The sequence below is a fragment of the Triticum aestivum genome, chromosome 5B, assembly GCF_018294505.1.
Source record: "Triticum aestivum cultivar Chinese Spring chromosome 5B, IWGSC CS RefSeq v2.1, whole genome shotgun sequence".
Taxonomy (NCBI): Eukaryota; Viridiplantae; Streptophyta; class Magnoliopsida; order Poales; family Poaceae; genus Triticum; species Triticum aestivum.
The window spans coordinates 229,816,499-229,831,326 of NC_057807.1; the positions used below are offsets into that span (position 1 = coordinate 229,816,499).

The 14,828-nt window shown below is 43.7% G+C and overlaps 1 protein-coding gene across 1 annotated transcript; it reads left to right on the forward strand.

The window, feature by feature from the left end:
- Positions 1-314: 314 nt before the first annotated feature.
- Positions 315-6,741, forward strand: LOC123115912 (exocyst complex component EXO70A1). The gene is made up of 12 exons (XM_044536954.1): positions 315-721; positions 818-913; positions 1,666-1,871; positions 2,039-2,278; positions 2,675-2,813; positions 2,887-3,105; positions 3,366-3,571; positions 4,099-4,299; positions 4,385-4,484; positions 5,537-5,637; positions 5,726-5,872; positions 6,440-6,741. The coding sequence occupies exons 1-12, from the start codon at positions 581-583 to the stop codon at positions 6,555-6,557; spliced, it is 1,914 nt and encodes a 637-aa protein (XP_044392889.1). The 5' UTR covers positions 315-580; the 3' UTR covers positions 6,558-6,741.
- Positions 6,742-14,828: the final 8,087 nt, after the last annotated feature.

The following is a 14,828-nucleotide window of genomic DNA, read 5'->3' on the forward strand; positions in this document are numbered from 1 at the left end:
TAGCTTAGCATTTTATCGCATAATTTATTCAAACGGTTATTAATTTTACAAATTGCAACGGCATACTATTGCCTATGATTTAGATTTTTTTTATATGAAAAGATTGTGCTCTCTTTAGTCGGGCCGCCCAACATTTTCTTCGAAGCTCCGCCCCTGAGTAGGGCCTGCGAGCAACAGCCTGTTATGATAAACTACAAAAGCAAATCTGGACCGTCTGCTCCCCAGGGTAGACCCACATGGGCACGCATCTCATAGCACCTCTCCTCCGCGCCGATATGGGTCCACAACACAAACCGGCAGACCAACGCAGCAAACACCGCCTCTTCGTATCTCACTGCCCTTCCAGAAGCTTCCGGAAGGATCTCCTCCCACCACCGCCCCTTCCGAACTCGCGACTCCTCGCCGATCCCCTTCCCCAACCCTCTTTGGTCTCGGCAGCATTCCCGCCTGCTCGGGTCTTCTCGGAGCGCTTTCGCACGGGGACAGCGTGGCTGGTTGAAAGTTGAAACGCGAACGACTCCTGGTCCTCGGAGGGTGGTTGTCGGGGAGGACTGGGGTAGCGGCGGAGCTCCGGGAGACGATGGACGCGCTGGCGCAGCGGGTGAGCGTGCTGCGGGCCTCGCTGCAGAGCAGCCAAGGGAACACGGAGGGCATGGTCGCCATCCTCGGCTCATTCGACCAGCGCCTCTCCGAGCTCGAGGCCACCATACACCCCATCCAGGTCGTCTCGTGCCCATTTCGGCTTGGTCTCGACGTCTCGTCGAATTTGATTGGAGCCGCGGGAGCGTGCGGCGTCTGATTTTGGGTGGTCGTGCAGGTGAGGGCGCACGCGACCCAGATGGCGCATGAGAACATCGACAAGGCGATCAAGGTCGCCGATGACATCCTCGCCCAGGTCGTCATCGTCCGCGAGGTGCGTGAACGTGCTCTCCTTGTCCCCTTCGTTTTTGAATTGAATGCTCTCCATCCTCAACGATGCTCTGGCCTGCGTGCCTGATCGCAGGCAGCTTGTCCGCCTGCTGCTGCCCCGTAGAGGCGTAGAGTGTCTCCGTTATTTTATATAGTACGTATTGTTTTGTTTTGCCCCCCTTTGGGCTCTCTGTAACACTGTCGTTGTTCCTTGTTAAGTGATGAAACTGATGACCCCCGAGCCCAGAGGCTATAACTGACTCTACTATTATATATACAAAGGGCGGTGAACCTTTTGGTTTGGTTGGCAAGGAGCTGAGGCATTGCATGCATTGGGAGGGGATTGAGAGCGCCGAATTTGTCTTGCTTTGGCATTTGGAGGATGTGCTTGGCTGGTTTTGGACTTGGACTTTCATTAATAAGGATTGGTACGTGCAGATTTTACATTTGGAGGTGATTAAAGGCGCATAGATAATAGATTGGTGGTGAGATAGCTTCCATGCTGGTGTAGTTGTGAAGTGCATTTGTTCTTGTTTACTAGCAAGGGAATGATTAGCTTCGTATTAATTTCTAGCACTTTCTATGCAGAGATTTCTCTTTTTAGACAGGTAATCTCTGTTAAATTGGTTATAGTTGCAGTCTTGTACCTACGAATTTTGTTCTATTTTCGAACTATTTTAGACAGGTAATCACTGTTAAACTCGTTCATTACTTTGTTTGGAACTTATATTTGCATGTTGTCCTTTTGAGCTTTAGGCAGAAGCTACGATATTGAGGGGGCCCCATGTGGATCTGGAGAGCTACCTGAAAGCTGTGGGTCATCTGAAAGACGCTGTTGGTTTTTTCTCCTCGAGGGAGAACTTTACGAGTAAAGAACGATTTCTGAATGATGTAAACGTTCTCTTATCTAAGTCTTCTCTGATGGTTGAGGAAGAATTCAAGTGGTTGATGACAACATACAGGTTGATGCATCTACACCCATTTCTGAAATCTTAACTGGTTGGTTCCTTATAGTATATTGCTAGAGGAACAATTGCTGTATTTCCTGGACCTCTCCTAAGTCTCAACGATAATATATTAGTTCTTCTAATATCATTTTCCATCTTTGCTGTTATATCTCTTCTTTCAGCAAACCTATTGAGGGTGATCTTATATTGGGTTCGCCTCCAAAGCTTCAATGGGCGTCAGATGGCAATGCTGAAGCAGATGGACGAAATTCTGCCCATTCCGAGCATCCATCCAAAGACTTGGAAACTGCCATTTGCAGGACTCCAGCACTGATCCCCTCTAGAATATTACCCCTTCTTCATACTATAGCTCAGAAATTGGTCCAGGATGGAAACCAGCAGTCATGCTACAAAATTTACAGGTAGGCTTTGAGCTGGGGATTTAACATCATGATCTCATCATTGCCAACAGACTTTAATCTGATTATGTAAATGCTGCTTGCAGAAAACAAGACGGTCAGTGAATGTAGAGAGTACCTGAGTTATGGGAAATACATTAACAATGAAAAAATATGCAGCAATGAGTTATACTTAGTCAGGTTTTGGTCAACTTTCACTATGTTGCTTGAAATTTATTGAGTTAAGAAAATTCCCTACTTAACAGTATAGTTTACATTACTCTGCCATACTTATTGGTAGGAATGTTTTGCTGTATGAATGATCTTCCTTTTTCTTCCCAATTCCAACTTACATCTATTGTTATTTCTGACATTTTAATACTATGCAAAATCAAGCTCAGATTTCTTCTCTTCCTTTAGAGATGCTCGTCGTTCGGCATTAGAACTGAGTCTTCGGAAACTGGGAGTAGAAAAGCTTATTAAAGATGATGTAGAAAGAATGCAATCGGATGCTTTAGAAGCTAAAATTGGAAAGTGGACCAAGTATTTGCAAATTACAGTGAGGACCCTTTTTCAAATATGCTTATGCTGTATGTGCTTAGACATCCAACTAACTGTCTATGCTTCAATAGGTGAAACTCCTTGCTGGAGAACGAAAAATTTGTTATGAGGTTTTTGAAGGTATCAGTTTCAACAAGGATCAGTGTTTCACTGAACTGGCAGGAACTGGAGTTGCTGTTGCTAAAACTCTTCTCAGCTTTGGAGATGCTGTTGCTAAAAGTAAAAGGTCTCCTGAAAAGTTGTTTGTACTGCTGGATATGTATGAAGTAATGCATGAAGTTAGATCCGAGGTATGCTAAAGGCAGTGTGTTCCTGCAACACCGATATGGTATATATGTAGTATGCCACATATTTTGATCAGTTATAGTAGTTATTGGCCATATATACGCAACATTTCTAGCTTCTGACAATTAGCAAATGATGTTTTGCTTGGTTCTTCTAGCAGTGTTAGTGTTTGCAGTTGTTATTTCTGCGGCTATGCTGTCAACTGTGACCATTATGATATTGGCAAAACAGTAACGCCTGCCTTCTTTTGAATCTCATTTACCAGGTTGAAGTAATTTTTCAAGACAGTTTTTGCTCGGAGATGCGTGAGGCTGCATTGGGCTTGATGAAGCTCTTGGCACAGACTGCCCACGAAATGTTTGTTAATTTTGAGGAATTAGTTGAGAAGGATACTTCAAAGACTAACGTCCATGACGGAACTGTCCATCCTTTGACTATCCGTGTGATCAATCATGTTAAATTCCTTTTTGAGTAAGCATCACCCATTTCGCCTAGCTATTAAACTCTTGGACACACAGAGATTTATTTGACTTAGATGTTAACTAATATAGGGTCAATCAGAATGGATTTTTACTATTTACCTTTTGAGATGTATGGTCTATCTTGTGTGTATTAGTTGTGTTAGCCATGTGTTGTCCTGAATTCACATTTTGTTCCACCAAGCGAACACTGATTAACTGTACTTAATGTATAATACCAATCAATGGCTGGTGTATCCAGAAGTTTGAGAAATTTGTTGGTCCACACATTTATATATTTACTCAAGTTCTTAGTGTCTTCATTTATTCCACATAGCTTAGTAGCTTGTCATATACATCAATATTTACCATTTCTTCTTTCCGTGCCTAGGCACCACATGTATTTATTTCCTTAATAAACTTAGGTGATATGTTGTTCAACTATAATTATTTTTATTGAAGTGATTTTTAGTTTCTCAGTTTTTTCGGCAATCATTTCTTAAATGGCATGCTAACTGATATGTGCACTGATATTGACAGTTATCAGTCAACACTGAATCTACTATTTCAAGAATTTGAAACTGGAAGTGATACTGAATCCCAACTTGCAGTTGTTTTGACAAAGATAATGCAAGCCCTTCAGAACAACTTAGATGGGAAATCTAACCAGTACAAGGATCCTGCGCTGATGAGCATATTTCTTGCGAACAACATTCACTACATGGTTAGTTCTGTTCGCAGGTATGCTATGTTTTGTGTTTCAGGTTTACACTATCTTGTCCAGACAGTGTACCTAGCAAATAATTTCTTTTTGTCTCATCACAAGATCAGAAGCCAAGCATATACTTGGTGATGACTGGATTCAGATACATCGTAGGATTGTACAGCAACATGCCAAACAATACAAAATGGTTGCATGGGGAAAGGTTAGTGCTTCAGATCTGGAGACCGTCTCCATCCATCAACCGTCCTCTGCTCCTCTCCCCGTCGCCTAGTCTTGCTGCGGTGGTGGGGTTGGTCGTCGTTTTGGTCGTCCTGGCTATGGCTCATCATGGTGTCTCGCTTCCTCGGTCGTCCTCGGCAAGATCCGGGTTTTCCCCGTCGGTTCAGCTCCGACCGGCGAGAGGTCTTCCTGGTCGTTTTGATATGTGGTTTGTCTGGTCGTGGCTTGGGATGCTCCCCTCGATTGGTGCTTGTCCCCTCGTGGCCATTTCCCTTTGCGCCCCGGGTGACGGCCGGTCTGACAGTGTCGTGCTAGTCTCGTGCATGTGGTGCATCTAAAGCCTGTGGTTTTTGTCCAAAAAAAAGCCTGTGGTTTTTGTCCAAAAAAAAGCCTGTGGTGGTTTCGTCTGTTTAGTGCGTGTGCTTGAGTTGATTTCGTCGTTGTCGTCATGGTAGTCGAGCTTGGTCGTGTTGTAGCTTGCTAATGTTCAGGCTCTTGTGGCGGATATTCCTTTGCTTTCTTGCCTTGTTATGTATTGCTGTTCTAGATGAGTTAGGATTTGTTTTGGTCATCTTCGGGTCGTGGATTGCCAAGTCTCGATTGGTGATCCTTAGTCGTTCTAGTTTGGTCGTGTCGCTTGTGTGGGGTCATGCCTTTCTTTGGCGTTGTATCAACTTCTTCCTTAATGAATATACATGCAGCTCTACTTCATTGCTCGAAAAATTTCTTAACTGTTTTGCTTTTATATTTTACTGCTCGATGTTCAGATTAATGTTATTTTCCCCTGACAATGATGCTATATTTTGTCGTTGGGCACAATATTTATTTTGTAAAGTTTGAACATGTTAGAACTTTTGATGAAGTGTAAAACATATTGGCTTTTCAATACAGTACTGCTCCCATTGATTTGCAAAGGTTCACTACCTTATCCTGTAGATTAGATAGTTCCAAATTATTTTTCCTATTATATTCACATAAATGGAAATGATGAATAGGGAGGTGATTGATTCCGTTTACTCTGATTTCGTTGTTTAGGCTGTTCAGACGCTCTCCATTCAAGTTGCCAGCAGCAGTGGTACATCAGCATCGTCTGATCTTAGCAGCAGTGGAGTTTCAAGAGCTATGATCAAAGAAAGGTCAACTGCCATGGTAGCTTGTTGTGTTAATTTTTGAAGAAATAAACCAGTAATGGAGTTACAAAACTTTATGTTCTTTCCTTGCCAGGTTTAAGTCTTTCAATATGCAATTTGAAGAGCTTCGTGCAAAGCAATCTCTATGGACCATACCTGATCAAGAACTGAGAGAAACTCTGAGGCCTTCTATAGCTGAAGTTCTCTTGCCAGCCTATATGTCCTTCGTTAAACGTTTTGGGTATGTTAACAAACTTTTTCTTGATCTTGTTAGGCACTCCATATTATTATTCATTCAGTTTAATGGATATAAATGATAATCAAATCCTATCATAGTTGTGTTAAGTAGGGAAGAGAGGTGCGAGGATACTGTATGTTATGTTCCTGCATGTCGGAGCTGATCATGCATGATTGTAAAAACTATTTTTTTCTAACATATTAGTGTGGTTTTAAGAAAACAAAGAAAGAAACCCTAGCATAATTGTGTTTGACTTTGACCCCAGAACCTTAGCCCTGTATATGATGCTTTGTAAGTTTTTTTTTTTCCAAAGCTTTGCCTCATCCATTCATTCAGAAGAATAAGAGAGTTGAGGTTTTCTTGGTTTTACAATGTCTCTAGCTCATCCATTTTCCCATCTGCTATACTAAGTTGTTGAATGACTCACAAATGATTGAATGGCAGCCCAATCATCGTTGGCTCCCCAGTCATTTCTCCCCTTCTATTTTGCGCATCATTGTCATTGCAATTCTTCATGCTGGTTCTGGTTTTATATAACCATACATCCATACTGTTGTTCTTACCTTTCAGGAATCTTGTTGAAAATGAAAAGAAGCCTCGTAAATACTTGAAATACCAGCCAGATGAGTTGGACCAGTTGCTGGGTGAGTTCTTTGAAGGACAACAATCTGTTGAACAGAAGAAGTAAGCACCGGGAGGCAGTAAAATGGGAATCCTGCTAATAGTTCTTGTAGCAAACTTCTGTAAAGATCTCTACAGATCGAAGCAACTAAACATTTTTTTTACCAAAGACAGCAAGATGCTGTTTTCATTCACGAAGGAAGGATAAAAACATCCCAGAGGATAATACAATTTTTTTGTGTACGAGCTGAACCGAATTTACCAGCTATATATAGAGAGCTAAAAGACAGATGATGGCTGCGTTATTGCGCGCCGGTCCATTGGGCTCCCTTGAAATCAGCCCATCCCCACATTAAACTCGTCAGTCGTATATTGGAGAGCAACTAAATTTAGGCGCTTGATTGGCAACAAAATAGTATTGTATTCCTAGAGCCTGGGTTAAGAGTCCCTTGTTCCAACACTAAGAGCCATGCACGAGCGCTACAAACATAATAAAAATAGAACAGGAAGTTGGGCTAGCGCCCCATGAGTAGTATGACATCGATGCCAGCCGAATTCCCAGATTAGGACGGGAACTGAGGAAAACGGCTCAGGAACCTGGGGCCTGCCTTAGAGCATCTCTAATAGAAGGTGTAAAACAGGGTAAAATTTACATCTTAAAAAAATGTTTTTGCAATCTTCAAGAAAATGCCAACTCCAACAGAAGATGTAGATTGGAGATGTAAAACAGCAACTCCAATATAAGATGCAAATGGAGATGTAACCAATATAAGATGCAAATGGAGATGTAAGGGTATCTCCAACGGCAACCCCTAAAAAACCTCCTGCATCCGTCCACGAACAGGAAGACCAGTTCATGGACATGGATGCGGGAGGCAGCCATCCAACGCTAGCCGCATATATTTCAAACTATTTTTCAACAAATCGGATGAAATTCATGCAAACACGGGCATATTTCATACAAACATGACGGATTTCATACAAACACGATAGATTTAACTATATTTCATACATTTAAAACAAAAAAGACCCGCCCCTAAACTCACCCTACGACGGTGGTGCCCGGCGTCCAAGCCCGTGTCGTCCTCCTTCTGCCGTCTCCATGGCATCGGCGATAAGACCGATGAAGTGAAGGTGCGATCTTCGGCCAGGAAGAATGGAACATGGGAGACGGATCGGCCCACATGGGACACCAGGCCCCGCCGCCTCCCGTGGCATACTCATCCTCGGAGGAGTCTGTGCCTTGTCCGTCGCGGTGGACGTGAGGTCCACGAGGGAAATGGTGGCGCCTTGGCTGTCGTCGTCCACCAGGACGGTTGATGGTTCGTCGACGGCGCGTAGGACACGCAGCTGGCTATGTTCTCCATGATCACCTGCAGCTACGCCTCCATGGCTGCCGCTTCCTACCGAGTGGCGCCTTGAGCGCGGAGGGCATCGTAGATGGCATTCTAATCCGCGACAAAATTTGGATTCACTGCAGCCATGGCCGCTACGGCCTCCTAGCTACTTAACTAGCTCATTGATCAAAGATGGTTAAGTTTCCTGATCATAGACATGAGTTGTCATTTGATAAACGAGATCACATCATTAGGAGAATGATGTGATTGACTTGACCCATTCCGCTAGCTTAGCACTTGATCGATTTAGTTTACTGCTATTGCTTTCTTCATGTCTTATACATGTTCCTATGACTATGAGATTATGCAACTCCCGATTACCGGAGGAACACTTTGTGTGCTACCAAACGTCACAACGTAACTGGGTGATTATAAAGGTGCTCTACAGGTGTCTCCAATGGTACTTGTTGAGTTGGCATAGATCAAGATTAGGATTTGCCACTCCGTGTTTCGGAGAGGTATCTCTGGGCCCTCTCGGTAATGCACATCACTATAAGCCTTGCAAGCAATGCGACTAATGAGTTAGTTGCGAGATGATGCATTACGAAACGAGTAAAGAGACTTGCCGATAACGAGATTGAACTAGGTATTGAGATACCGACGATCGAATCTCGGGCAAGTAACATACCGATGACAAAGGGAACAACGTATGTTGTTATGCGGTTTGACCGATAAAGATCTTCGTAGAATATATAGGGGCCAATATGAGCATCCAGGTTCCGCTATTGGTTATTGACCGGAGACGTGTCTCGGTCATGTCTACATAGTTCTCGAACCCATAGGGTCCGCACGCTTAACGTTCGGTGACGATCGGTATTATGAGTTTATGTGTTTTGATGTACCGAAGGTAGTTCGGAGTCCCGGATATGATCACGAACATGACGAGGAGTCTCGAAATGGTCGAGACATAAAGATCGATATATTGGATGAATATGTTTGAACTTCGGAAGGGTTCCGGGCAAGTTCGGACATATACCGGAGTACCGGGGGGTTACCAGAACCCCCCGGGGAGTGTAATGGGCCTATTGGGCCTTAGTGGAGAAGAGGAGGGGCGGCCAGGGCAGGCCGTGCACCCCCTCTCTGAAGGAAATATGCCCTAGAGGCAATAATAAAGTTATTATTTATTTCCTCATATCATGATAAATGTTTATTATTCATGCTAGAATTGTATTAACCGGAAACATAATACATGTGTGAATACATAGACCAACGTAACGTCACTAGTATGCCTCTACTTGACTAGCTCATTAATCAAAGATGGTTATGTTTCCTAACCATAGACATGTGTTGTCATTTGATTAACGGGATCACATCATTAGGAGAATGATGTGATTGACATGACCCATTCCGTTAGCCTAGCACTTGATCGTTTAGTATATTGCTATTGCTTTCTTCATGACTTATACATGTTCCTGTAACTATGAGATTATGGAACTCCCATTTACCGGAGGAACACTTTGGGTGCTACCAAATGTCACAACGTAACTGGGTGATTATAAAGGAGTACTACAGGTGTCTCCGAAGGTACATGTTGGGTTGGCGTATTTCGAGATTAGATTTTGTCACTCCAATTGTTGGAGAGGTATCTCTGGGCCCTCTCGGTAATGCACATCACTATACGCCTGACAAGCAATGTAGCTAATGAGTTAGTTACGAAATGATGCATTACGTAACGAGTAAAGAGACTTGCCGGTAACGAGATTGAACTAGGTATTGGATACCGATGATCGAATCTCGGGCAAGTAACATACTGATGACAAAGGGAACAACGTATGTTGTTATGCGGTTTGACCGATAAAGATCTTCGTAGAATATGTAGGAGCCAATATGGGCATCCAGGTTCCGCTATTGGTTATTAACCGAGAATAGTTCTAGGCCATGTCTACATAGTTCTCGAACCCGTAGGGTCCGCACGCTTAACGTTACGATGACAATTTCATTATGAGTTTATAAGTTTTGATGTACCGAAGTTTGTTCGGAGTCACGGATGTGATTACGGACATGACGAGGAGTCTCGAAATGGTCGAGACATAAAGATTGATATATTGGAAGCCTATGTTTGGACATCGGAAGTGTTCCGGGTGAAATCAGCATTTTACCGGAGTACCGGGAGGTTACCGGAACCCCCCGGTGACCTAATGGGCCTTACTGGGCCTAGTGGAGGAAGAGGAGAAGGGGCCAAAGGGCAGCCGCGCGCCGCTTCCCCCCCCAAGTCCGAATAGGACAAGGAAGGGGGCGGCGCCCCCCCTTTCCTTTCCCCCTCTCCTCCTTCCCCTAGTCCAACTAAGGAAGGGGGGGAGTCCTACTCCCGGTGGGAGTAGGACTCCTCCGGCGCGCCTCCTCCTAAGGCCGGCCGCACCCCCCTTGCTCCTTTATATACGGGGGCAGGGGGCACCCTAGAGACACACAAGTTGATCTACGGATCGTTCCTTAGCCGTGTGCGGTGCCCCCCTCCACCATATTCCACCTCGTCATATCGTCGCGGAGTTTAGGCGAAGCCCTGCGCCGGTAGAGCATCATCATCGTCACCACGCCGTCGTGCTGACGGAACTCATCCCCGAAACTTTTCTGGATCGGAGTCCGGGGATCGTCATCGAGCTGAACGTGTGCTGAACTCGGAGGTGCCGTACGTTCGGTACTTGAATCGGTAGGATCGTGAAGACGTACGACTACATCAACCGCGTTGTCATAACGCTTCCGCTTACGGTCTACGAGGGTACGTGGACAACACTCTCCCCTCTCGTTGCTATGCCATCACCATGATCTTGCGTGTACGTATGAATTTTTTTGAAATTACTACGTTCCCCAACAGTGGCATCCGAGCCTGGTTTTATGCGTAAATGTCATATGCACGAGTAGAACACAAGTGAGTTGTGGGCGATACAAGTCATACTACTTACCAGCATGTCATACTTTGGTTCGGCGGTATTGTGAGATGAAGCGGCCCGGACCGACATTACGCATACGCTTACGCGAGACTGGTTTCACCGTTATGAGCACTCGTGCTTAAAGGTGGCTGGCGGGTGTCTGTCTCTCTCACTTTAGCTGTATCGAGTGTGGCTATGCCCGGTCCTTGCGAAGGTTAAAACAGCACTAACTTGACGAACTATCGTTGTGGTTTTGATGCGTAGGTAAGAATGGTTCTTGCTAAGCCCGTAGCAGCCACGTAAAATTTGCAACAACAAAGTAGAGGACGTCTAACTTGATTTTGCAGGGCGTGTTGTGATGTGATATGGTCAAGACGTGATGCTATATTTTATTGTATGAGATGATCATGTTTTTTAACCGAAGTTATTGGCAACTGGAAGGAGCCATATGGTTGTCGCTTTATTGTATGAAATGCAAACGCCCTGTAATTGCTTTACTTTATCACTAAGCGGTAGCGATAGTCGTAGAAGCAATAGATGGCGTAACGACAACGATGCTACGATGAAGATCAAGGTGTCGCGCCGGTGACGATGGTGATCACGACGGTGCTTCGAAGATGGAGATCACAAGCACAAGATGATGATGGCCATATCATATCACTTATATTGATTGCATGTGATGTTTATCCTTTATGCATCTTATCTTGCTTTGATTGACGGTAGCATTTTAAGATGATCTCTCACTAAAATTATCAAGAAGTGTTCTCCCTGGGTATGCACCGTTGCGAAAGTTCTTCGTGCTGAGACACCACGTGATGATCGGGTGTGATAGGCTCTACGTTCAAATACAACGGGTGCAAAACAGTTGCACACGCGGAATACTCAGGTTAAACTTGACGAGCCTAGCATATAACAGATATGGCCTCGGAACACGGAGACCGAAAGGTTGAGCGTGAATCATATAGTAGATATGATTAACATATTGATGTTCACCGTTGAAACTACTCCATCTCACGTGACGATCGGACATGGTGTAGTTGATATGGATCACGTAATCACTTAGAGGATTAGAGGGATGTCTATCTAAGTGGGAGTTCTTAAGTAATATGATTAATTGAACTTAAATTTATCATGAACTTAGTACCTGATAGTATTTTGCTTGTCTATGTTTATTGTAGATAGATGGCTCGTGCTGTTGTTCCGTTGAATTTTAATGCGTTCCTTGAGAAAGCAAAGTTGAAAGATGATGGTAGCAATTACACGGACTGGGTTCCGTAACCTGAGGATTATCCTCATTGCTGCACAGAAGAATTACGTCCTGGAAGCACCGCTGGGTGCTAGGCCTACTGCTGATGCAACTGACGACGTTAAGAACGTCTGGCAGAGCAAAGCTGATGACTACTCGATAGTTCAGTGTGCCATGCTTTACGGCTTAGAATCGGGTCTTCAACGATGTTTTGAACGTCATGGAGCATATGAGATGTTCCAGGAGTTGAAGTTAATATTTCAAGCAAATGCCCGGATTGAGAGATATGAAGTCTCCAATAAGTTCTATAGCTGCAAGATGGAGGAGAATAGTTCTGTCAGTGAACACATACTCAAAATGTCTGGGTATAATAATCACTTGATTCAACTGGGAGTTAATCTTGCTGATGATAGTGTCATTGACAGAATTCTTCAATCACTGCCACCAAGCTACAAGAGCTTCATGATGAACTATAATATGCAAGGGATGGACAAGACTATTCCCGAGCTCTTCGCAATGCTAAAAGCCGCGGAGGTAGAAATCAAGAAGGAGCATCAAGTGTTGATGGTTAACAAGACCACCAGTTTCAAGAAAAAGGGCAAAGGGAAGAAGAAGGGGAACTTCAAGAAGAACAGCAAACAAGTTGCTGCTCAAGAGAAGAAACCCAAGTCTGGACCTAAGCCTGAGACTGAGTGCTTCTACTGCAAGCAGACTGGACACTGGAAGCGGAACTACCCCAAGTATTTGGTGGATAAGAAGGATGGCAAAGTGAACAAAGGTATATGTGATATACATGTTATTGATGTGTACCTTACTAATGCTCGCAGTAGTACCTGGGTATTTGATACTGGTTCTGTTGCTAATATTTGCAACTCGAAACAGGGACTACAGATTAAGCAAAGATTGGCTAAGGACGAGGTGACGATGCGCGTGGGAAATGGTTCCAAAGTCGATGTGATCATGGTCGGCACGCTACCTCTACATCTACCATCGGGATTAGTTTTAGACCTAAATAATTGTTATTTGGTGCCAGCTTTGAGCATGAACATTATATCTGGATCTTGTTTGATGCAAGACGGTTATTCGTTTAAGTCAGAGAATAATGGTTGTTCTATTTATATGAGTAATATCTTTTATGGTCATGCACCCTTGAAGAGTGGTCTATTTTTATTGAATCTCGATAGTAGTGATACACATATTCATAGTGTTGAAACCAAAAGATGCGGAGTTGATAATGATAGTGCAACTTATTTGTGGCACTGCCGTTTAGGTCATATCGGTGTAAAGCGCATGAAGAAACTCCATACTGATGGGCTTTTGGAATCACTTGATTATGAATCATTTGGTACTTGCGAACCGTGCCTCATGGGCAAGATGACTAAAACGCCGTTCTCCGGAACTATGGAGCGAGCAACTGATTTGTTGGAAATCATACATACTGATGTTTGTGGTCCAATGAATGTTGAGGCTCGCGGCGGGTATCGTTATTTTCTCACCTTCACAGATGATTTGAGCAGATATGGGTATATCTACTTAATGAAACACAAGTCTGAAACATTTGAAAAGTTCAAAGAATTTCAGAGTGAAGTGGAAAATCATCGTAACAAGAAAATAAAATTTCTACGATCTGATCGTGGAGGAGAATATTTGAGTTATGAGTTTGGTCTACACTTGAAACAATGCGGAATAGTTTCGCAACTCACGCCACCCGGAACACCACAACGAAATGGTGTGTCCGAACGTCGTAATCGTACTTTACTAGATATGGTGCGATCTATGATGTCTCTTACTGATTTACCGCTATCATTTTGGGGTTACGCTTTAGAGACGACCGCATTCACGTTAAATAGGGCACCATCAAAATCCGTTGAGACGACGCCTCATGAACTGTGGTTTGGCAAGAAACCAAAGTTGTCGTTTCTTAAAGTTTGGGGCTGCGATGCTTATGCGAAGAAACTTCAACCAGATAAGCTCGAACCAAAATCGGAGAAATGTGTCTTCATAGGATACGCAAAAGAGACTGTTGGGTACACCTTCTATCACAGATCTGAGGGCAAGATTTTCGTTGCTAAATTCGGATCCTTTCTAGAGAAGGAGTTTCTCTTGAAAGAAGTGAGTGGGAGGAAAGTAGAACTTGATGAGGTAACTGTACCTGCTCCCTTATTGGAAAGTAGTTCATCACAAGAACCGGTTCCTGTGACAACTACACCAATTAGTGAGGAAGCTAATGATATTGATCATGAAACTTTCGATTAAGTTTCTACTGAACCTCGTAGGTCTACCAAAGTAAGATCCGCACCAGAGTGGTACGGTAATCCTATTCTGGAAGTCATGTTACTTGACCATGATGAACCTACGAACTATGAGGAAGCGATGATGAGCCCAGATTCCGCAAAATGGCTAGAGGCCATGAAATCTGAGATGGGATCCATGTATGAGAACAAAGTATGGACTTTGGTTGACTTGCCCGATGATCGGCAAGCCATTGAGAATAAATGGATCTTTAAGAAGAAGACTGACGCTGATGGTAATGTAACTGTCTATAAAGCTCGACTTGTTGCGAAAGGTTTTCGACAAGTTCAAGGGGTTGACTACGATGAGACTTTCTCACCCGTAGCGATGCTTAAGTCTGTCCGAATCATGTTAGCAATTGCTGCATTTTATGATTATGAAATTTGGCAAATGGATGTCAAAACTGCATTCTTGAATGGATTTCTGGAATAAGAGTTGTATATGATGCAGCCAGAAGGTTTTGTTGATCCAAAAGGTGCTAACAAAGTGTGCAAGCTCCAACGATCCATTTATGGACTGGTCCAAGCATCTCAGAG